This window comes from Equus asinus, chromosome 17 (genome assembly GCF_041296235.1).
Source record: "Equus asinus isolate D_3611 breed Donkey chromosome 17, EquAss-T2T_v2, whole genome shotgun sequence".
NCBI classification, from domain to species: Eukaryota; Metazoa; Chordata; class Mammalia; order Perissodactyla; family Equidae; genus Equus; species Equus asinus.
The window spans coordinates 44996452-45017781 of NC_091806.1; the positions used below are offsets into that span (position 1 = coordinate 44996452).

Below are 21330 nucleotides of genomic sequence, written 5' to 3' on the forward strand. Positions count from 1 at the left end.
CCGGTGGTGCAGTGCTTAAGCGCGCACCTTCCGCTTCGGCGGCCCGGGGTTCGCCAGTTCAGATCCCAGGTGCGGACATGGCACTGCTTGGCAAGCCATGCTGTGGTAGGCGTCCCACATATAAAGTAGAGGAAGATGGGCATGGATGTGAGCTCAGGGCCAGTCTTCCTCAGCAAGAAGAGGAGGATTGGCAGCAGATGTTAGCTCAGGGCTAATCTTCCTCAAAAGAAAATAAAAATAAACAAGGGAGAGGTGCGACACAGATGTTTCAGGAAGGTCACTTTGGTGTCATACAGAGAGTGGACTGGAGGAGACAGCCTGGAGGCATGAGACCACTCAGAGGGCTCTTACATCCTCCAGCTGAGAGATGACAGTGGCCTGAGCCAGGGTGTCAGTCGGGGAGATGGAAGAGGAGGGCAAAGTGGCCATCTGCTTGGGAGGTGGAGCAGTCAAGACTTGCGGAAGGATCGCAGTTTGTGGGGTGAGGGAGAGGCTGCTGTCAAGGATGACTCCCAGTGATCTAAATGCCTGGATAGAGGTGGTGTCATTTGCATTGATTCTCCTCCCGGGAAGGGGGAAGGGAAGAATTACTCCCCGCCCCCCACCCCGGTGCTCTAGGGAGGGGCCGGCTGAGAGCAAGGAGGAGAAACAGAGTAGGGTCCAGAATTGCAGGCCAGGAGCCAGAGGGCAAGGGGGCCCGCAGACAAATACAGCCTACTCACCGTAGACGGCACGAGAGGGGCAAGACCAGGCCGGCCCTACAGGAACGCAGGGATGCCCAGGGTCCTACACAGAACCTTGGTGCGGGGGGACTGGAGGTCAGCGAGCCCGTGCAGGTGATTCCCTCCCACCTTACACACGTGGGGACTGAGGCCCTGGGCAAGGGGCAGACCTCCCCGCTGATGAACCCCTCCTTTTGCACAGTCCCGGAGTCTTTTTCAAACGGCCCCATAAGCAGGAAACGTTTCCAGCGCTTCGCAGCACTGCCCCTCATTGCTTGGCAGCCCCCACCCCTCTGCGAGGCTCACAGACCCACTTCCGCCTCCAAGGGCAAAGCCCCCCGCTGAGCCTTTACTCTCGCTCTTCCCGTGCCAGGTAGCCCTTCCGCCCCCTTCTACCCGGAGAATCTTCTGTTCTTCAAGGCTCAACGAAGGATCCTCAAAGCCAGAGTGAACGGCAACGTCCCACCCCGGGATCCTGCAGCAAGCTGCTTCAGTCTCTTTTTAGCGCTGCTGGTTGCTGCCAGTGTCCGAGTCCCCGACCCGGACTGGGTGCGCACGGTCTCGCTTCGACCCGGTCGCCCCGATGACGCCCAGGAAATCCGTCCTAAATCAGTGACCCAGGAGTGCGGGCCCGCACGGCTCAGGACTCCGAGCCCAGGGCTCGCTCCCCCGCAGCGGCACCTCGTGTCCCGGGCCGCGTCCTCTGTGCTCCCCGCGTTCGCGGGCGCAGCCGCCGGGTCCCCAGGGGCGCGGGAGGCCGGGGCGGGCCGGGACTGCGGGGACCTGCGAGCGCAGCCGGCGCCGGGCGCTCCCCGCTCACGTGACCAGGGCCCGCCCCGCTCCAACTCCGTCACGTGACGGCGGGGCGGGCGAGCGTTTTTCTCACGTGACGGAGGCGCGGGTGTGTGGACCAATGAGGATGCGGGGGCGGGCCCGCCGGGGGCGGCGCGCGGGAAGGGAGCCCCCGTATCGGCGGCGGGCGGCGGGGGAGACCCGGAGGGGGCCAGCCGCCAGTCTCAGCCCGCTCGCAGGCCAGGCCCGGGCTCGGGCTGGGGCAGCATGAAGTGTCTGGTCACGGGCGGCAACGTGAAGGGTGAGTTGGGGTCGGCCGGGGGGCGGGGACACGTGTGACGGCCCGAGGCGCCAGCCTAACCCCCGTTTCTCCTCTCCTCCCCGCAGTGCTGGGCAAGGCTGTCCACTCCCTGTCCCGCATCGGGGACGAGCTCTACCTGGAGCCCCTGGAGGACGGGGTGAGGGGCTGCGATGTGGGGAGGGCTGGGATGCCAGCAGGGAGGCCCTAACCTGGGCGAGTCCCCTCCACCGGGCGGGGGCCGGTGGGCAGAGTGTCTGCTGAGTTTCAGTTTCCTGCCCGGCCGCTGGGGCTTCACGTTGGGCCCTGTCATCTTCCCAGGCCAGTGCGTGAATTGAGAGCAGTTGCCCTCCCTGAAATGCCCAGTGGCGGGTGGGGCGACTTGGGGAAAGGTAGCAAGAGTGCTGACGGCTCTGTAGGGCCCTTGGCCATGGGAACAGCGCTGAGGTGGACTCGGGGAAGACTTCGTGGGGAAGGTACCCGCTGACTGGAAGGAGAAGGGAGGATGTCCACAGGTGATGGTGGAGTTGGAGGGGATTAGGGCAAGTGTGTGAGCACAAGTGGACCAGAGGGCTGGGCCTGTCGCTGCCCCTTGACCGCATCCCTCCCCCTTCTTCTCCTGGCCCAGCTCTCCCTCCGGACGGTGAACTCCTCCCGCTCGGCCTATGCCTGCTTCCTCTTTGCCCCGCTCTTCTTCCAGCAGTACCAGGTGGCCACCTCTGGTCAGGACCCCCTGCGCTGTAAGATCCTGATGAAGGTGAGACCCTTCCCTCACTAGTGCAATGCACCCCTGCCCCCCAACCCCCACCAGCAGTGCGTCTGCTCTCAGGCACTGAGTAGATACTAACTGGGGAGAGAGACTGTGCAGAGCAATGCAGTGCAAAATGCAGTGAGGGGCCTGGTAAAGACACCCACAGACGGTCATGGGGGTATGGAGAGGGGTACTGATTCTGCCAGGGACCTGGAGAGAGTGGTAACATTCAGGCATGTCTTCCAAGGCATTCAGATACGGAGAACAGCATGAGCAAGGGCCTGGACGTGTGTAAACATCCTGCATGTTGCGGGAGCTCCTTTCCTGGTGCAACAGTGCTGAGCTGGTGATGGGCCAGGGCCTACAGGGGACATGAGAGCTGGCTGGTGGAGGCGCAGCACTGGGCTAATATGTTTCCCCCACCCAGTCGTTCCTGTCCGTCTTCCGCTCTCTGGCGATGCTGGAGAAGACTGTGGACAAATGCTGCATCTCCCTGAATGGCCGGAGCAGCCGCCTGGTGGTCCAGCTGCACTGCAAATACGGTGAGTGGGCAGCCAGCTGGCCAGGGGGTCCCTGGGGTGTGGGGGTGGAGGTTGGCGAGGCCTACTGAGACCCTCTCTGCCCATCCAGGGGTGAGGAAAACTCACAACCTGTCCTTCCAGGACTGCGAGTCCCTGCAGGCTGTCTTCGACCCGGCCTTGTGCCCCCACGTGCTCCGTGCCCCAGCAAGGTGAGCACGCGCCCTGGCCGCAAGCTGAGCCCTGGGTCCCTCTCTTCTTCCTGGGGCCTCGAGGGTCCATTTAAGGAAGGTGCCTTCTGCATTTTCCCTGCAGGGTTTCTGTGAACCTCAAAGAGTCCAGCCAGCTCAGTTTGCTCTCATTCAGGTCCTTGTCTGGCTCTTTAAGGGCAGAGGCTGGAGTGGAGGACGAGCAGGGTACTCCCTTCCTTCACGCGCCTCCCTGTCTTCAGAAGCCTGTGTTCTCCACCCCAGAGGTCCAGCTTGGCTTTCTGGTCACTCAGACTTTCAAGTCATTCTGACGCCTCTTCTCGAGAGGAGGTCTCTGGCCTGTCCTCATATCTTCTCTGGCCTGAGCAGCCTTGAAAGTCCCTTGTTAATCTTTGTGGCTCAGGGGCTCAAAACTCTTCTCTGGCCTGGTCATCCTTCTGGGAATGCTCCCCGTTCAAGGGCAGCCTCTCTTCCTACCTGCCTGGGCTCCAGCCTTGAGGAGTCCCTCGGCAAGGCAGGAGGCTGAGTGGGGAGGTCATGGTCCACGACGCCTGCCTGCACAAGCAGCTGTAGGGTGGAGCCCTTCCGGACAACCAGAGCATCTAGAGGCTGTGCAGGACCCCAGAGGGGGACTCCAGTGGAGGCGAAGTTTCCTGGTGAAGACCACAGAGAGGAGTGGCTCCCCTCCTGCCCTGTGCTGGACGCTGCTTGCATTTAAGTGGCCCAAGGGCTCGTTCATTTCTTTTGCTAGGCGTAGGATGCGATAACCCGAAGGTCCCTTTGGGTCCTGACAGTGTGTCCTTCTGCGTTCTATTGAGATAGCACTGCTCAGGACTCCTTCAGGTAGAGAAAGCAGGAAGGCTGTCACCTCTAGTCTGGATTTGAGGCTATTTCTTTCTCTCTCTTTTTTTTTTTAACTTTTATATTTATTTATTCATCTTTGAGGAAGATTAGCCCTGAGCTAACATCCACTACCAATCCTCCTCTTTTGCTGAGGAAGACTGGCCCTGAGCTAACATCCGTGCCCATCTTCCTCTGGTTTATATGTGGGATGCCTGCCATACAGCATGGCTTGATGGGTGGTGCGTAGGTCCCCGCCGGGATCCGAACTGGCGAACCCTGGGCCCCTGAAGCGGAATGTGCGCACTTAACCACTGCGCCACCAGGCCAGCCCCCTTTTTCTCTTTTTTTTAGTGAGCAGTTGTTGCTCTTTCTCTTAGGGACACCTTCAAATACATATAAAAGCAGATGTCAGCTTCTGTCCCAATTGTTTTGAGGCAAATTCCAGATGTTACTTCATCTGTAAATATTTGTCAGTGTGTTTCCCTAAAAGCAAAGGATTTCAGGGCTTTTTCTGAGGGCCGAGTTTATAGGGACAGCATGACTGTGGTTTCCCACCCGTGGATGGGCAGGTACTGCCTGCCCAGTGCAAACAGCCCATCCCCCCTGCTGCCTTCTCTGAGCCCCGCTCTTGTCTGCCCGCTCCCTTGCAGTGGACTTCTCTCCCACAGCAGCCTGGGAGCCTTCGATGGGGCAGGGGCCTGTCCTCCTGCCCGCGCGCATGCTAGGCCTGGCCCACGGCATTTATGGGACGCTGGTGTGTGTTTGCCGCCCTGCCTTAGGTCCTCGGAGAGCAAAGCCACTGGGCAGGGCTGGGCCTTGGGTGTACAGTCACGCGTCACTTAACGACAGGGATCTGTTCTGAGATGTGTGTCATTAGGTGGTTTTGTCATTGTGCAAACATCATAGAGCGCACTTACATAAACCTAGATGGTATAGCCTACTGTCCACCTAGCCTACGTGGGACTAATCTTATGGGATCACCATCGTACATGTGGTCCATCGTGACTGACTGAAACGTCATTATGCGGCACACGACTGTAATGCTGTGCCCTCTGTACAGGGTCCTAGGGGAGGCTGTTCTGCCCTTCCCCCCTGCCCTGGCCGAAGTGACGCTGGGCATTGGCCATGGCCGCAGGGTCATCCTGCGTAGCTACCAGGAGGAGGAGGCAGGTAAGGGAGCTGGACACAGCCTGGGACAGGGAGGGGAGCTGGGGTGGGAGGGGGCGGGGCCCAGAGGCCCTGGTTTCTCCTGTCCCTGCCCCCACAGACAGCACCGTCAAAGCCATGGTGACTGAGATGAGCATCGGGGAGGAGGATTTCCAGCAGCTGCAGGCCCAAGAAGGAGTGGCCATCACTTTCTGCCTCAAGGAACTCCGGGTGAGGCTCCCCGCACACACTCACCACCCTGTCCTCCCGGCCTGCCCAGGGCCTGGCCTCACCGCTCTGCCTCTCCCGTCCCAGGGGCTCCTGAGCTTCGCGGAGTCAGCAAACTTGTCTCTCAGCATTCACTTCGATGCTCCGGGCAGGTAATTCCCAGCCTCAGGACAGGGAGGGGAGGGCTCTGGGATGCCAGGAGCTGAAGGGCCCTGACCTTGCGGGGACCCATCACCTGCCCAGGCCAGCCATCTTTGCCATTGAGGACTCTCTGCTGAACGGCCACTTTGTCCTGGCCACACTCTCGGAGCCGTACCCGCACTCCCAGGACCTGCGCTCCCCGGAGCTCTGCCGGCCAGCGCCGCAGCTCCAGGCGCACAGGTGAGGGCCCCCCCACCCCGTGCACCCTGACCTGAGCCCGCTCCTCCAGTTCCTGCACCTCCCCCACACACACTTCCTGTCAGGCCCCAGCCCCTAGTGTTCATGGCTTCCAGCCGGCAGGCTCGGCCTTCCTGGTCAGCTGTGCTCGCAGAGCCCTCCCACCCAGGGAAGTGTCCCCAAGGTCGGGCTGGCTTCCTTCTCTGGCTGAGGCCTCCCCTTCGAGTCTCCCCCAAGGCCAAGGAGGGAAAGGGCTGCCGGGAGGCAGGGGGCTGCTTGGGGTGGGGGAAGCAGGTGGCTGGAAGGGCAGGTGGGTTGGGGAGGATGGGCCCAGTGTAGTTTAAGCAGAGGAAGTTTGGCCTGGCCCCCCGCCCAGCATGTCCCTGGGCTCCAGTGCTCTCCAGCTCCTGTCCCCTGGGAAGGTGGGGGCTTAGGCCCTGGGTGGCCCAGCTCACAGGACTTGCTGCTCCCCTCCCCCAGCTGAGCTAAACTTGTCCCCAGGATGCCTCCCTCAGGCCCCTACCTGAACTCTGATCAAACGGATTCCAGGCCCACCCCCTCCAGGAAGCCGCCACTTAACCCCCCCTGCATCCTCTCCCCTCCAACTCAGTCAAGAAGTAGTAAAACCAAGAGATCACCAGTGATCAAGAGCTCCCTGCAGCCCTCTCTGAGCCTTCCAGGTTGGGGCTCTGTGTCTGTACCCCCTCCTCTCTCCTTGTTCATCGATGACACCATCTCTATCTGCAGCACACCCCTCCTGGATGACTTTGCCAATGACGACATTGACTCTTATATGATTGCCATGGAAACCACCGTGGGCTGTGAGGGCTCCCGGGCACTGCCCTCCCTCTCCCTTCCACCTGGCCTCCAGCCCCCCTGTAGCCCTGGCCCCCACTCAGAGGAGGAGGAAGACGAAGACGAGCCCAGTACAGTGCCTGGGACTCCCCCACCCAAGAAGGTAGGGGCCAGAGTTGGAGGCAGGGGATGGGAGGCCAGGAGGGAGCAGCCTCCAGAAATTCACTCAGCTTCCTCTTTTCTCCTTCCAGTTCCGTTCCCTGTTCTTTGGCTCCATCTTGGCCCCTGCACACTCTCCCCAGGGCCCCAGACCTGTGCTTGCTGAAGACAGCGAGGGTGAAGGCTGAACTGACATCCTCAAGTCTGTGTCAAGAGGCCCTGGGCGAGATGCAGCCACAGCCTCCCCTTGCCCCGGCACTGGCCAGGGGCAGGGCTGGGTCTCCGCCCTGGTGGGTGGTAAAGCTCAGCTGGCTGGTCCTGCTGCCTCCTCAGGCCCCGCCCGGCTATTGGTGACTGGCCCTCCAACCCCCAACCAATCATGTCTGTTCCCAGGCTTGGCACTGAGCTGCCACCTGACAGGAGGTCCTTCACTTCTTATTCCAACCATGTGGCCAGGGCTAGACCCCTGCCTTCTTAAGCCCACCTCCCTAAGAAAAAAAATCACAATGGGGCTGCTGGCCCCTGCTGATCCACCTTCCCTGCCAATCATGATCTCTCTTCCTTAAATTCTGGGCACACCTCTGGGATCCGCTGTGGCTGGCACAGACTATTTTTCTTGCTTTCTCGATACACTTGGCCCTGGCTTGGAATTCTGAGCACCCCTGTGGACCTGAACGTGTGGCTGGAGTTGCCCTGCTGGGGCCTCGTGCCCAGTAAGCCTGCCCTGTCAAGTGGCTCCAGGCAGAAGGGCTGCCAGGCCCAGGTGTTTGGGACGAGGGAGACAGAGGCCAGAGTGAGAATCCAGCTTTGACCTTTATTCAAGAGACCAGATGGGTTGTCCCGGGGTCCAGCTGCCAGCCGTGAGGCCAAGCAGGGCTGGAGACCCACAATCTGGCCCTGCTTTGCCCTGAGCTGCAGCCTCAGCCCCAGGATCCTGCTCGCAGCCACCACAGGTGCAGGCAGAGGGAGCCCTGGGGGACCGGACGCTGCTAGTGATTCATTAAAAAAAAAATACACCAAGGCTCCGTGTTCCCCGTGACGATGGGCCTGGGGAGCCCGCGTGACCCCCACGGCTGCATGATTTCTGTATAATCCACCAGCTGGGGTAGAGAGCGGGCACGCGGAGGCTATTTCTTGGCTTTGGCGGAGTTGCGGGGTGGGGTGATGGGCCGGCCTCCAGGGTTCAGGCCACTGAACTGCCCGTATTTCCCCTTGTTCTTGTCCGCGGGCTTGAGGATCTAAGAGAGACAAAGCTGGTCAGGCTCATGGGACCAAGCCACAGGGCCACCAGCCCCTTCCTTCCCGTTTCCCACCTGGAAGGAGCACATGAGCGTCTCGTCCACGCTCATCATGGCACCTGCGTTGTCAAACTCGCCACAGTAGTTGGGAGCTGAGAAGAGTGTCACCAGCTGCCGCTTGGCAAAGAACTCATAGCCATCTTCCACCACCTGGAGGGGGATGGGGGCAGCTAGTTCAGCGGGTGCTGGCTGCCCAGGCCCCACTCCCACCGGACCAGAGCTGCCAGCCCACCTGGTGCGCCCGGCAGATGAGGTCCAAATCGTGCTTGTGCAGGAACTTGGCCACCACCTCAGCCCCGAAAGTAAAGGAGACCCCACGGTCGTTCTCGCCCCAGCCCTGCACGTCCTTGTCCGGGTCGGACCACAGCAGGTCACACAGCAGCCCCTGGTCAGGCACGTCTGTGGGCCGCATGATACGCCGAATCTGTTCCATGGACTGCAGGTCGGGCGACAGCCCTGGGGGGTGCAGAGGGCAGGTCATTTCCTCAAATAAGCATCACAACAAGGACCCCCTCCTCCAGAAAGCCTTTGGTGGTCAGCCTCTGCCGGCCCCGTCCCCCACCTGGCGGTCTCCTGGGAGCCCAGGCAGGCAGAACTCATCACCTTCTGCCTCTTCAAGTCTCTGCCCTTAAGGAGTCAGAGCTCCTTGGAGAAACGAGACAAGTGAATTCCACGCTCCGTGCTGAGGCCCCCATGGGGGAGTGAGTACAGCCTAAGACTGGGGTGCGGGGCATTTCCTGGAAGAAGGGATATCCAAGCCCGGACCCCAGGGAGAGCTGTTCCAGGCACTAACAGCTCCATCGCGAGTCCCCCGGGGATGTGGCCGGGCTCCTCCTTCCCAAGCACTCCCTCAGCAGGTGCCCCAGAGCCGCCCTCACCTCCGTGGCAGCAGAAGATCTTCTCGTCCACGATGGCAGCGATGGGCAGGCAGTTGAAGCAGTCGGTGAAGGTTTTCCACAGTTTAATGTTGTAGCGTCTCTTGCCTGCCCAGAGGAAGGAGATGGCTCGTGAAGAGGCCTGGGTGCTCCACCCTCAGCCTGGGTCTCTCGGCCCTCCAGGACATTTTGTGGGCTGTTTAGACACAGCTGGGAGAAGAGAGTGGAAAGCAAGAAGGAAAACCCCCACCCCACTGCCTGCCAGCATTCTAAGGGGTTCTAGAGCAGCTGGGTCCACAGGGACCCCCAAGTTCCAATCTGGAACAGCCTCAGGGTTGGCACCCACCCGTGAGCAGGGAGCAGGGCCAGGCCAAGACCAGGTCTGGTTTATCTCAGCTTCTGGCCGGCACAGTCCGGTCCAGATAGGCATCCTATGTGCTTAAGTAACGGATGTACTGGAGGGAGTGTCACCAGGCAGGGCCCTGCATTAGAATATGGTCAGCTCTTCAGTCAGCAACCATTCACAGACCCCTCCTGAGTGCCAGGCCCTAGGCCAGGAGGGCAGGGCCCTGCCTTCACGGAGCTCACAGTCCAGCAGGTATCTGCCAGACATGATATCCTTACCACCAGGACAAGGTGAGGGTCCCACCGAATAGCGGAGGGAGCTCTTCAGGACCTGGGCAGCCCCAGACACCCAGCCCACTCACACTCATCATAGAAACCGTAGATGCGGTTGATGCTGGCACACTCATGGTTCCCGCGGAGCAGGAAGAAGTTCTCGGGGTACTTGATCTTATAGGCCAGCAGCAGGCAGATGGTCTCCAAAGACTGCTTGCCCCGGTCCACGTAGTCCCCCAGGAAGAGGTAGTTGCTCTCTGGAGGGAAGCCACCATACTCGAACAGCCGCAGAAGATCGTAGTACTGGCCATGGATGTCACCTGTGACCCAGGGAACCGGGTCAGCAACACTAGGCGCAAGGTCTAGACTTGAATCCCGGGCCAGGGTTGGGCTCAAGAAAAGAGGGATCCAGGGACTTTGGGAGGCCAGTGCCACTTTCAAGAAGCAAGGGAGCCTGGGTAGGGGGCTCACCACAGATCTTGAGGGGCGCCTCCAGCTCCAGAAGAATTGGCTGGCTCAGGAAGATCTCCCGGGATTTGAGGCACAGACCACGGATCTCGTTCTCTGTCAGCTGTACATTCTTTCCAGGCCGTGAGCCCTGCACTGGGGGCGGAATGGGACGTCAGGACCCTCGTCCCTCAGGCAGGAGGAGGGTGGGTGACACAGGTGGCCCCAGGGGCACTTCTGGAGGCTCCCAGGCCCCTCCTTGCTCAGGGGCAGCTGTTGCTGTTGGGCCTCCCGGGACCTCCGCCTCAAGCCTCCCAGGACGAAACCCCAACTACCCTCCAGGCACTCGAGGGGACTGCCACGGAAACCCCATAGCAGGACCCCTTCCCGGGGGTGGGTGGGGGGGGGAGGCTAGGTTTCTCCGGCTGCTCCCTCATCCCAAGAGCCCCGGCCACCCCGTGCGACCCCGGCCCAGGAGAGGGGGCTGCTCCCGTGCCGGAGCGGCCCCAGACCTCCTAGGCGCGCCGCGAGGGGAGACGGCCGCGGCCCTCGAGGCCCGTCCCCGCCCAGTCTAAGCTGGCCCTGGGAGCCGCAGGCCCGCCCGCGCGCCACTTCCGGGCCGGGCTGGGGGCCAGGGCGCGGCGGGCGCCCACCTCCCCCGCCCCGGCCAACCTTCCAGCAAGCGCCCGATGATAGAGTCCAGGTTGAGCTTCTCGCTGTCGGACATGGCGGCGCCGCCGCTCCGGCCCAGCAGCTCCGGGCCCACTCCTGCCTCCCGCCCTCCCGCGGCCTCCTTCCGGCCTGGCACTCCTTCCGCCCTCCCCGGCCCGCCCCGGCCCGTCGCCCCGCCTCCTCGGCCGCCCGCCCCGCCCCGCCCGGCCCGTCCCCGAGGCCCGCCCCGCCCCGCCCCGCCCCGCCTCGCCTGCTGTCCCAGCGCTCTAGCGCCTCCGCCGGACGCCGAGCGCAGGGGCGCCGGAGGCCCGGGAGGCGGGGCCTCGACTGTGGGCGGGGCTCCGTGTGCCTGGGGCGGGGCCTGCTCGGTGGGCGGGGCTTCGTGGGGCAGGGTTGAGTCTGGCCCCGCCTCTGGGGATCACCCAGTCTCTTGGGGGAGGATCTGGGGCCGGAAGGACTGTAGAAGTTGTTTTTCTCTTTTAAAAGCTAAACAGTCCTGCCCACTCCTGCCCTGGGAGGGAGGGCGGTGTGAGCACGCTGATAACCGTCTCCCCAAAGACTGGGGATTAAGTCTTCGAAGTGCAGAAAAGGAAACAGCTTTAGCGATCGCAAGGGGCTGGTCCAAGACCCGGCCTGACTTTCACGGAGGACCTCTACCTCCTGAGTCTCTGTGGCCCCCAGACACTGACCTGACCCAGACACTTGCCGCAGACCTCCGAGCCCATTTTGGTCCACACTGCCTGTGGTGCGCACTAATTATTATTTTTTTATAAGCCCCATCATAATCTGCATCGTGTGCTTGTTAAAAGCATTACTTTGTAAAGAATAAACATTAAATAATTCTTATAGGAACCCCGAATTGGGTGTTTTACATGCCAGTAACCTCAAAACTGGAGATGACCTGGTCTGTCTGGCTCTTGCAGACCTTGGCCTCATCAACCCCCCTAGCACAGGAACCCAAGCCTGCAGCCACCGAGCCCACGGGGAGGGTGGGAGGAGCCCATGGCCCAGGGGCACTGGGCAGGCCGGAAGAGCCTCGGGGAGGAAGGGGGGGACACCCCCCCACACTTGGGAGGGGCCCCCCAGTGGGTTGCTGAAGCTGCGGCTGTGGAGGAAGTGAGAGGAGGAGGTGAGGTGCAACTGGGAGGTAAGCTGGGCTGGTGGGGACGGGGGCTGGGCCAGGGGCTACTTCCTGTACGGAGGCCTGGCCTCTCTGCCACTTCGGGGCCTAGCCCCCCCCCAGTAGAAGAGAGAACAGAAGGAGCTTGGTGAAATACCCTGAAACCTCCCCCCTCTGACCCTACAGCCAGGCCCTCAGGCTGGGGACCAGCTGGATGGGAGCTCAGGCCCAAGGCCGGCCAGGAGCTGCCTCTCACACTGGCTCTCCCCACGTCTTGCAGCCTGTGGCATCGGGGGGCACCATGGCCCAGGCCCTGGGGGAGGACCTCGTGCAGCCTTGCGAGCTGCAGGATGACTCCAGTTCTTTGGGGTCTGACTCAGAGCTGAGTGGGCCCGGCCCATATCGCCAGGCTGATCGCTATGGCTTCATTGGGGGCAGCTCGGCAGAGCCAGGGTAAGTGGGGCAGGAATGGGGGTGGTGGGGTACTGGGATTGAGGATGGGGTCTGAGGGCTGAATTCTAGAGTGAGGCCCAACCTCAAGAGTCCTGGGGCCTAGGGACTCAGCCAGTGCCACCCCTCCTCAGGCTCCAGGTGGAATCCCAAGGCTGGCAGGGCTAGGGGTAGGCTGTCCCTGTATATCTCTTTTACCCCCAACCTCTGAAGGTTTGCACCCACCCTTAGGGCTGACCCTTCCCCTTTTAATCTCTGGCCCAGGAATCACAGATCCAAATCATAAAACCTCTTCTCCCACCTTCACCCGTTCCCAATATACAGACAGAAAAACAAGTCCAGAGACAGGTAGGAACTTGCCCAAGGTCACACAGCAGATCAGAGCCAGAACCAGACTCAAACTCAGGACTCCTGTCTTCTAGTCCAGGGCTCTGTCCACCCAGCTTCCCCTGTGAGCTGTCTGTGTCCCTATCCTGGGGGACAGCCAACTAGACCCTCCCCCAACACACACCTACACACCCCTTCAGTCTTTCCTGTTTCCGCCCGCACTGGAACCACTTTCTTTCCTGTCCCCATGACAACCACTGGCAACTCCTGGGTGACAGGTCACCTCCAGGGCTCCCCAGAGATCTCCAGGGCCAGGACCTGGACTCACCCAGGTAGCGTGCAGGATGGCAGATATGGGCTCTAGGTAACGGCTGCCCAGCACCTGCATGTCTGTGCCGTGTGCCCCCCAGACCGGGTCACCCTCCTGCAGACCTCATCCGCCAGCGGGAGATGAAGTGGGTGGAGATGACCTCTCACTGGGAGAAAACCATGTCTCGGCGCTACAAGAAGGTGAGGGGACAGTGGTCCCACCCAGGCTTCCTTGGCTCATTTCCCTTTGCCTCCGCCCATGCCCTGGCAAAATTCACCCATCCTGTCTCCCGCACCTCCTGCTTTTTCTCCCTACCACCCAAAGTGCCCCCCAGCCCCTGCCCAATGACAAGTTGTGCTTGGGGCCTGCCGACAGGAGCAGGGGAGGCTAGCCTGGCCGGCCTAACGGGGCCCCTTGGCCTCACCCACAGGTAAAGATGCAGTGCCGGAAAGGCATCCCCTCGGCCCTGCGGGCCCGGTGCTGGCCCCTGTTGTGCGGGGCCCATGTGTGTCAGAAGAACAGCCCTGGCACCTATCAGGTAAGGGGGTTGGCAGGGGTCCTGCCTCCCTTCCCAGAGCCCCTCATCACTCTGAGCCCTCATAGTCATCTTCTGCCCACCCACAGGAACTGGCTGAGGCCCCTGGAGACCCACAGTGGATGGAGACCATAGGCAGGGACTTGCACCGCCAGTTCCCTCTGCATGAGATGTTTGTGTCACCCCAGGGTCATGGGTACGAAGCCAGTGATGCCCAGGGCCCCCCAGCCCCACAACCCCCAGGCGCTTCGGCCCAGTCTCCTACCCCACTTTATATCCTTGCATCTTGGGGGACCCAGCGAGGCCCAGGGGGCTGAGGCCTGGGCAGACGCTGCAAGAGGGTGGGAAGGGATGCCCAGAGGACTGGCCCCTAATGGGGTCTTCTGGCACAGGCAGCAGGGGCTCCTGCAAGTACTCAAGGCCTACACCCTGTATCGGCCTGAACAGGGCTACTGCCAGGCCCAGGGCCCTGTGGCTGCCGTGCTGCTCATGCATCTGCCCCCAGAGGTGAGTGCCCTTGACCCTGCTCCAGGGACCTGAGACCCTGAACCCTCAGCCCCAGTGGGACCCAGTGATCCATGACACCCAACCCCAGGGACTCTGACTTCAGGGACCCAAGACTCTTGATCCCCCAATCCTAGTGACCTAATAATCCTATGTCCTGGACCCATGACCTCCAACCCCAGGAACTCTGGCCTCAGGGACCTGGGATCTTGACTCCCAGATCCTGTCCTAGTGACTCGGGGCCTCATGACCACCAACCTCAGTGACCTTCACACCCAATGACCCTGACACTGGGAACCTGGGACCCTTGACCCCGACCCTTACCCCAGTGGTCCAGGAGTCTGGCGTTCTCACCTTGACCTCATAACTCCTGATTCTGAACCCTGTGATCCCTGACCCCAATAACCCCAGGGACCCAGGATTTGAACTTCGAGACCCTCCTAACCCTTGGCCAGTGAGCCCCAACCCTGTGACCCTCAAATTCAACACCCAGAGCCCTGTGACTTCCAACCCCTTAAACCCATCAGTTGGCCTCCATCTGGGTGGGGGAGGCTTTTGGTAACCGCTCCCCCACACTAAGTGCATGCTCCTGGCTCCAGAGTCACCCCAGATGGTGTCTAGGTCCTCTCCTGCACCCCTTTCCCCTGCCCTGCAGTCCCCTCCATGGTCCCCTCTGTGTGGGCACTCACGGCCTGTGCCCTGCCCCCAGGAGGCCTTCTGGTGCCTGGTACAGATCTGCGAGGTCTACCTCCCCGGCTACTACGGGCCCCACATGGTGAGAGGCTGGGATGCGGCCAGAGGGTACAGGGGGAGGGGCTGGGCAGGCGGGTGGCGGCCTGGGGACCCAGGGGACAGAGGCTGGGCTTTGGGAGTGGAGGTGCTGATGGGTGTGGCCGCAGGAGGCCGTGCAGCTGGACGCCGAGGTGTTCATGGCCCTGCTGCGGCGGCTGCTCCCGCGCGTGCACAAGCACCTGCAGCAGGTGGGCGTCGGGCCCCTGCTCTACCTGCCCGAGTGGTTCCTGTGCCTCTTCGCCCGCTCCCTGCCCTTCCCCACAGTGCTGCGTGTCTGGGACGCCTTCCTCAGCGAGGGTGAGTGGGGTGGCTGGCTGGGCGGGTGGTGGTAGGGGGCGCAGTGCCCAGGGCTGGGAGCCTTGGGGTGCGAGGTGCTCACCAAGTAAGCACGCCAGTTGTGCTCTGCCCCGCCTACCACTGCCAATCCTGGCCCTGGGTCTGGGTGCGCCAAGGGTGATGGCGCCCTGCCCAGCTCCGGGGAGACAGCCCAGCCCCTGGCCGCACATCACCACGGTAGTGAATGGTGGCTCCTGCCCGCTGTGATGAGACACCACAGGGAGGGCAGGCTCTGCGTGGGGCTGGGCTGGGTCTGGGGAGGCTCCCCCTGAGGCAGATGGAGCAGGAGCTGGGGAGACCACAGCAATGGAGGGGCTCAGCGACTGGGCACAGTGGGGGCATGGCCCACAGGTGAGCCCTCGCTGGTAGCAGGCACTGCTCTGGACACTGGGGGCCACCTACCTGAGTGAGCGAGACCTACATTCCGCTGGGGGTGGGGATAGGAGGTAACCAAATTAACAAGATATTTATAGATTGTCATAAGTGCCACGAAGAAAATAAAACAGGGGATGTGACAGAGTGTTAGTGGAGCGGCGGGAGGACGTGCTGTTTTTAAAGATGCTCCGGCTGCTCCACGGAGGAGGCAAATGGGCAGGGGCGGTGTGGAGGGTGGGAGGCCAGGAAGGACACTGTCCACAGGGTTCAGACTGCAGATGACATGGCGTGGGAGGTGCGTGGAGAGAGGAATAGTCAGAGAGGTGGACGCCAGGGCCAGGCCGAGAGTGGGGGCGAGTCGGGGCAGAGCTGAGCTAGACTCTGGGTCTTTGGAGCCCCGGCTCGGTAACCCCATCAGTAACCCACCTGCATTCTGGTCCACGTGGAATGCTGGCGGTTGCACCTAAAAAATGGTAGATATCAATCACTAGATTTATTGAGTACCTGCTATGTGCCCAGCTAGCTCCAGGCCCAGCCCACTGGGAAAGGACCACGGACTGGCTTAGAGCTCTGACCATGAGCGTCCAAGTCGCCATCTACGCGTCACCTTCCCTCCAGCCTCAGACCTCGAGGGCGGGGCAGGGCAGGGCCCAGTCAGTGTGGCTAAGCCATCTTTGCCCTCTCCACCGCGGACAGCACTGCTCCAGGCTCCCGTTCATAATCATGGTGACATTCGTAGTTGCTATTGGCCCTTTACAAGTCACAGTTGTCACTAGACCTCACTGGTCCCCTAACTACTCTTCTCAGCTGATCTGAGGCTGTCAGGAAGGGATTCTGAGGCTCTGGGAATGGCCCAAGGTCACACCCACGTGCGTGTGCGTTCGTGAGTGTGTGCACGTGTGCACCATGCTCTTGGCTTAGGGGTGGGGAGCTCTGCCTAGAATCTCTCTAGAATCAGACAGTCACAGATGTGACCTGGAAAGGCCTTCAGGCACCCCTGGCCCTTCCGTGTGGAACGAGGAGCTGAAGCCCAGGGACAAGGCTTGGCGTGAGGTTGGCAGTAGCGCCTGGCTCCTGCAGGCCACTCTGCCCAGGAGTGTCTGCGCCTGCTGAGACTTACTCACCGGTGCCCCCACATTGCGACCCCACTCTCAGTCGTTGCTCCTGGCCTGAGTCAAGGCTGCAGAGCAGCAGGAGGGCAGAGGCTGGCTGTGGGCAGGTTCAGGTGCGGAAGTGAGGAGGGGCAGGGCTGGTCCCCCACTGAGTGAGCCCCTGCCTGCAGGTGTGAAGGTGCTGTTCCGTGTGGGGCTGACGCTGGTGCGCCTGGCGCTGGGCACTGCAGAACAGCGCCTGGCCTGCCCGGGGCTCCTGGAGACACTCGGTGCCCTGCGAACCATCCCCCCAGCCCAGCTGCAGGAGGAGGCCTTCATGTCCCAGGTCAGTGCCCTTTGCCTGCCCTCTGCAATGGGCCAGCCCCTGCTGCACAGCTGGGGAAACTGAGTCCCAGAGTGGGAAGTCAGACTGAGAACCGGGGTTCAGTTCCCTGTCCTCTGAGCAGCAGAGAATGTGAAAACCCCAGGCCTCCAGTGGCTTTCTATGACTCCCTCAGCGAGGCTGTCTGTCAGCCCCTCAGCCCTCAGCCACTTCCTGGGGCTGTCTGCTGCCCGCCCTCGTCAGGACCTCATGGTTTCCTGCCCTCCCCCGGTCCAGGCAAACTCAGTACCAACCGCTCCCCACAGGTGCACAGCGTGGCCCTGTCCGAGCACGACCTGCAGCGGCAGATCAGAGCCCAGCTCGCCCAGCTGCCCGAGTCGGCGTCCGGGCCACCCCCACGGCCACAGGCCCGCCTGCCCGGGGCTCAAGCCATCTTTGAGGCCCAGCAGCTGGCAGGGGCGCGGGGAGGCACCAGGCCTGAGGTGCCCCGAATTGTGGTGCAGCCCCCAGAGGAGCCCAGGCCGCCCCGGCGCAAACCCCAGACCCGAGGCAAGACTTTCCATGGGCTCCTGACTCGGTCCCGGGGCCCCCCTATCGAAGGCCCCTCCAGGTCTCATCGAGGCTCCACTTCCTTCCTGGACACCCGATTCTGAAGGTCCTGCTTCTGAAGGGACCGTGGACTCAGTGTCCCCCAGCCCCAATTGCCTGAAGGGCTGATGCCAGCCTCACAAATGGGCACTGCACTTTAAGGCTGGGATTTGGTGACTCGGCTCCCCTCGCACGGACTGTATCAGGCACAGGGATGAAGGAAGGGGTAGGATTTGGGGGACCCAGGCCCGCCATCTGCCCACGGAGCTGTCCTGGAGCCTGGGCACTTGCAAGCATCAAGCTGGCGCTAAGGTCGTTGGCCGGGCTAGGGGACCCCAAAGGGCTCCTGGGAGGCCTGGAATAAAGTCTGACTGAGCAGAAGCCTGGATGGAGTTGGATCAAATGCCTTCCACCCCCAAACCCGAGACCAGAGGCCCCTTCCTCTCCCGCCCTCACCCCGACAGCCCCACCTCTCCTGGTCCAGCCCTGGTTCCCACAGGACACCCGAGGCTGCCCATTGGCTGCTGGCAGGTGTTTACCAGCAACAGGAACCAGTGGTGAGCCGCCTTGCCCAACCTCTTGGGGGCAGGTAAGGCTCCCGCACCTGTAGGAGGAGGGCCCCCCAGGTGGATGCTGGCCCTAGAAGTGGGATTCTATCCCCTGTTCTGCCCCCTGCGCCACTGGTTCGGGACACCCAGGGGTGGGTAGACTCTAATCCAAGTCCGCCCTCCACCCATGGTCCTGGTCCTGTCCACAGAGAGAGCCAGCGAGAACAAAGGCCTAGTGTGCCAAGACAAAGGAGAAAGGTCCCACTGGCCCTTGCCCCCTCCCTGAGCCCGGCTGCACCCCCTTGGGACTGCCGCCATGGAAACCCCCTCCCACACTCTCTAATTGCCCCCATGGGTGCCTGGGGTGCCTGGGACGTGAGCCATCGCCAGGAGAACGGGGCTGGTTCCATGCTGGCTTGTGTCCCTGCAGTGCCCGTTCCCGGTGTCCTGCCTCCCTGAGCATCCTTCCCCGAAGAGTGGAGGGTGGGGGGCACAGCAGGATTCGGGGGTGCCGGGAGAAAGTTTCTGAAGTCGCACTTAAATGGTGGAGTGTTCAGTCTGCCCATCCCAATGGCTGTGCTGGAACATGGGCGTGGCCACCCGTCAGACCACCGATTCAGAATGGCCTAGTGACAGAGCCACCGGGTGCAAGAATACACTCACTCTACGTATGTTCTTGTGGCACTTACTCTGTGACTGGCCAGGCCCTGGGTCCGGGGAAGACCATCCCACTCCCCAGGAGCCTGGAGGAGGGAATCATGGGGTTCCAGACCCAGATCCACTGTCTCCTGGGGGGAAATTGAGGCTCAGCAGGGGAGGGAACTTGGCCAACGGCAGACCCAAGGTTTACCCCTGCCCCACATCGGCAGCCATGAACCTGCCACCCACCACTGGGAACCCACCTTGGTCTGTCGCCCGGGGTGCTCTCTCTCCTGTTCCCGCCCACTCCCCCCAGCCCTGCCCCAGCCTGGGTCCCAGCCCCTCTGAGTGTGGGGCAGCCGGGGGGGGGGGGGGGGGGCCCCTGTGAGTTAAAGAGAGCTTGCCGAGCCCTCCCTCTCCCCTCCCCTCCCCCCTGGGGTCCCTGCAGCTTAATAATGACCCACTCACCTGGAGTTCACAGACCCCTTTCTCAGAGCCCCTCCCCACCCCACACCCCCTCTCTCTGCAGGGGGCAGTGACAGCCTCATTAGAGCAAGGGGAAATGGTGAGCTTGAGTACCGGGGTCCAAGATCACAGCGAGGGGCAGAGCCGCTGAGCACAGATCTCTGTGCCTTCTCGACAATGTCTTAGCCTTTGAGGGGCATCTAAGGAATCCCAGGCGCCGTGTGGGGCAGGGGGTGATGGGACACACCTGCAGGGAGCTTAGGGAGTCCGCCCATAGCTGCCTGCCCTCCACGGGCTCAGCTCTTCTGCTGGGAGCGGAGGGGAGCAGGGAAGTAGCAGCCTCGGCCCCAGGCCGGAGAGTCCATCATGAGCCAGGGAGGGGGCCACGGTGGCAGTGAGTAGCCCTGGATATAGACCCGAGGGGCAGGTGGTCTCCGGTGGGGCCCCTCCAGCTGGGGCTGAGTCACTGCCCTTTCTACTCAGGGAAGCATTTTCTGGGCAGGCCTTCCCCAGGTCCCATTATCAGCCAGCCACCTACAGGGCCCGAGCTGAGCTGAGGGCTCAGACCAGAAAAGCAGCTCTCCTCGTACTGACGCTTTTCTACACACCGCTGTCTCCACAGGGCTGCGCGAACCCCTCCAGGCATGTGCAGCCCTGCGTGGTAGAGGGGAAGTGACCACTCAGCCAGGTACCTTTGTGCAGTGAGCAACCTGCACAACCATACTCAGTGAACCTGGCAACCCCAGCTCCCTACAAACTTACCTGGAAATGGGGCTCAGAGAAGGCAAGCCATGTACCTGAGAGCACTCAGCGTGCAGAAGCTGAAGCTGGGATGGCTCCCAGGGATGTCTATCGGGCTGGGTCAAAGTGGAAGGGCAAATGGCTTCCTGCCTTGGTGTGGGGTGGGGAGAGCCCATGGTCTCCATCCTGCACTGCTACCCACCCCAGAGGATCCCGCCATCCACACACTGTCCAGAGGCCAGACTTGGACTCCCTGCAAAGTCCCTGCATGAGAAAGTCCCCGTCACTTCCTCTGAGCCTCGGTTTTCTCCTACAGAGAATGGGATAATAATTGCTCCCCCCACCCCAGCCCCAAGAGCGCTCGTCAGTCTCATTGTTGTGATGATTATTGTCCAGTCCAGCTGAGCAGCAGCGGAGACCTTGCCTCTCCTCACCCCACCCCTACCTGGCTCAGCTCAGCCTCCAGTGAGCTCTAGGCCCTCCTGGTAGGGACAGAGCAGAAATGCCCTGCGAGGCTGCTTGCCCCAAAGTCCCAGGGCCCTGGGCCTGAGCTGCAGTTGCCCAACCCTGATTTTCCTCCCTGCATCCACAAGGCAAATGCCATCACAGCCGGGGCCCAGCTGGGATGGTCTGGGACCGGGCACAGAACCACACTGCTGTCTGTGCATGTATGCACGCACTCTGGCAAAGGGAAGAGCCCAGCTCCACCTCTCACCAGCTGTGTGACCTTGGTCAAGTCATGCCACCTCTCTGAGCCTCACTTTCCTCATCTGTAAAAGGCAGAGAATCATAACTGCGACCTCACAGTTAAGTGAGATACAGCATGTAAAAGCCCTCACCCAGCGCCTGGGACAAGGTCAAGAAGTCCTTGCTGACCCTGCTAGGGAGTGCTCACCTCCCACCTGGTGCCCCTGCAGCCGAGCCTGGGCTAAAGGATGCATTGTAATCCCCACCTGAGGACGAGAAAATTGAGCCCACAGAGGCTGCATAGCTTGTGTTAAAACAGGACAACAGGCCCCGAATGGAGTCGCTTATGCTAAGCCCCAAGTCACCACACTGAGGGCTAACTTAGTTACAGTTTCGGCTCTCCCAGAAACGGAATCTTAGAGCAGTAAGTCAGGAATCACCCAGTCAGCACCGGTCAGGTGATCCGCCTGAGAGACCCCTGACACCCCCTAAAAGGAAGGGACCTCGCCATCACCAGCCCGCTTTGTTACCAGGATAACTTCCTTGTTCCTCCCTCCTTCAGCCTGGCAAAGTCTTGCATTTTGCACAGCTCCTTGGAGCTCCTTTCAACCTGCCGGATGCGATGCTGTCCGATGCATGAATCGTTGAATAAAGCCAACAAGATCTTTAAAAACTACTCAGTTGAATTTCGGGTTTTACCCTTAAGTGTCAAAGCTCATGCTCTTTGATG

The 21330-nt window shown here is 61.6% G+C and overlaps 3 protein-coding genes across 9 annotated transcripts; 2 read left to right on the forward strand and 1 right to left on the reverse strand.

The window, feature by feature from the left end:
- Nucleotides 1-1622: 1622 nt before the first annotated feature.
- Nucleotides 1623-7860, forward strand: RAD9A (RAD9 checkpoint clamp component A). 2 transcript variants are annotated; one of them, XM_014844714.3, is made up of 11 exons: nt 1649-1815; nt 1902-1972; nt 2441-2569; nt 2991-3105; nt 3194-3293; nt 5194-5303; nt 5401-5510; nt 5595-5659; nt 5751-5888; nt 6633-6843; nt 6932-7860. In XM_014844714.3, the coding sequence occupies exons 1-11, from the start codon at nt 1782-1784 to the stop codon at nt 7025-7027; spliced, it is 1179 nt and encodes a 392-aa protein (XP_014700200.1). In that variant the 5' UTR covers nt 1649-1781; the 3' UTR covers nt 7028-7860. The 2 variants fall into 2 exon arrangements, with proteins under 2 accessions (XP_070344366.1, XP_014700200.1); XM_070488265.1 differs by having other exon boundaries at nt 1623-1815; nt 5401-5659.
- On the reverse strand, nt 7634-10908 carry PPP1CA (protein phosphatase 1 catalytic subunit alpha). Its single transcript, XM_044762588.2, has 7 exons — nt 10750-10908; nt 10102-10233; nt 9720-9950; nt 9016-9120; nt 8370-8593; nt 8153-8287; nt 7634-8077 (listed from the first exon to the last, which is right to left on the reverse strand). The coding sequence occupies exons 1-7, from the start codon at nt 10802-10804 to the stop codon at nt 7967-7969; spliced, it is 993 nt and encodes a 330-aa protein (XP_044618523.1). The 5' UTR covers nt 10805-10908; the 3' UTR covers nt 7634-7966.
- Nucleotides 10909-11755: 847 nt separating this feature from the next.
- Nucleotides 11756-18738, forward strand: TBC1D10C (TBC1 domain family member 10C). 6 transcript variants are annotated; one of them, XM_014844712.3, is made up of 10 exons: nt 11756-11878; nt 12150-12322; nt 13057-13156; nt 13387-13494; nt 13581-13687; nt 13884-13998; nt 14705-14770; nt 14895-15084; nt 16781-16935; nt 17238-18738. In XM_014844712.3, the coding sequence occupies exons 2-10, from the start codon at nt 12171-12173 to the stop codon at nt 17583-17585; spliced, it is 1341 nt and encodes a 446-aa protein (XP_014700198.1). In that variant the 5' UTR covers nt 11756-11878; nt 12150-12170; the 3' UTR covers nt 17586-18738. The 6 variants fall into 6 exon arrangements, with proteins under 6 accessions (XP_014700198.1, XP_014700197.1, XP_070344364.1 ...); XM_014844711.3 differs by having other exon boundaries at nt 11786-11896; XM_044762584.2 differs by having other exon boundaries at nt 11831-11896; nt 12056-12322.
- Nucleotides 18739-21330: the final 2592 nt, after the last annotated feature.

Excerpts from the sequence above, each read along its gene's own strand:
- RAD9A (XM_070488265.1), top strand. The coding sequence starts at position 1,782 with ATGAAGTGTCTGGTCACGGGCGGCAACGTGAAGG. Across the intron at positions 3,106-3,193 it reads CCAGCTGCACTGCAAATACG|GGGTGAGGAAAACTCACAAC; the intron begins GTGAGTGGGCAG and ends CTGCCCATCCAG. Across the intron at positions 6,844-6,931 it reads GGACTCCCCCACCCAAGAAG|TTCCGTTCCCTGTTCTTTGG; the intron begins GTAGGGGCCAGA and ends TTCTCCTTCCAG.
- PPP1CA (XM_044762588.2), bottom strand. The coding sequence starts at position 10,804 with ATGTCCGACAGCGAGAAGCTCAACCTGGACTCTATCATCGGGCGCTTG. Across the intron at positions 8,288-8,369 it reads TCATCTGCCGGGCGCACCAG|GTGGTGGAAGATGGCTATGA; the intron begins GTGGGCTGGCAG and ends ATCCCCCTCCAG. Across the intron at positions 8,078-8,152 it reads CGCTCATGTGCTCCTTCCAG|ATCCTCAAGCCCGCGGACAA; the intron begins GTGGGAAACGGG and ends TGTCTCTCTTAG.
- TBC1D10C (XM_044762584.2), top strand. The coding sequence starts at position 12,084 with ATGGGAGCTCAGGCCCAAGGCCGGCCAGGAGCTGCCTCTCACACTGGC. Across the intron at positions 13,495-13,580 it reads ACAGCCCTGGCACCTATCAG|GAACTGGCTGAGGCCCCTGG; the intron begins GTAAGGGGGTTG and ends GCCCACCCACAG. Across the intron at positions 15,085-16,780 it reads GGACGCCTTCCTCAGCGAGG|GTGTGAAGGTGCTGTTCCGT; the intron begins GTGAGTGGGGTG and ends CCCTGCCTGCAG.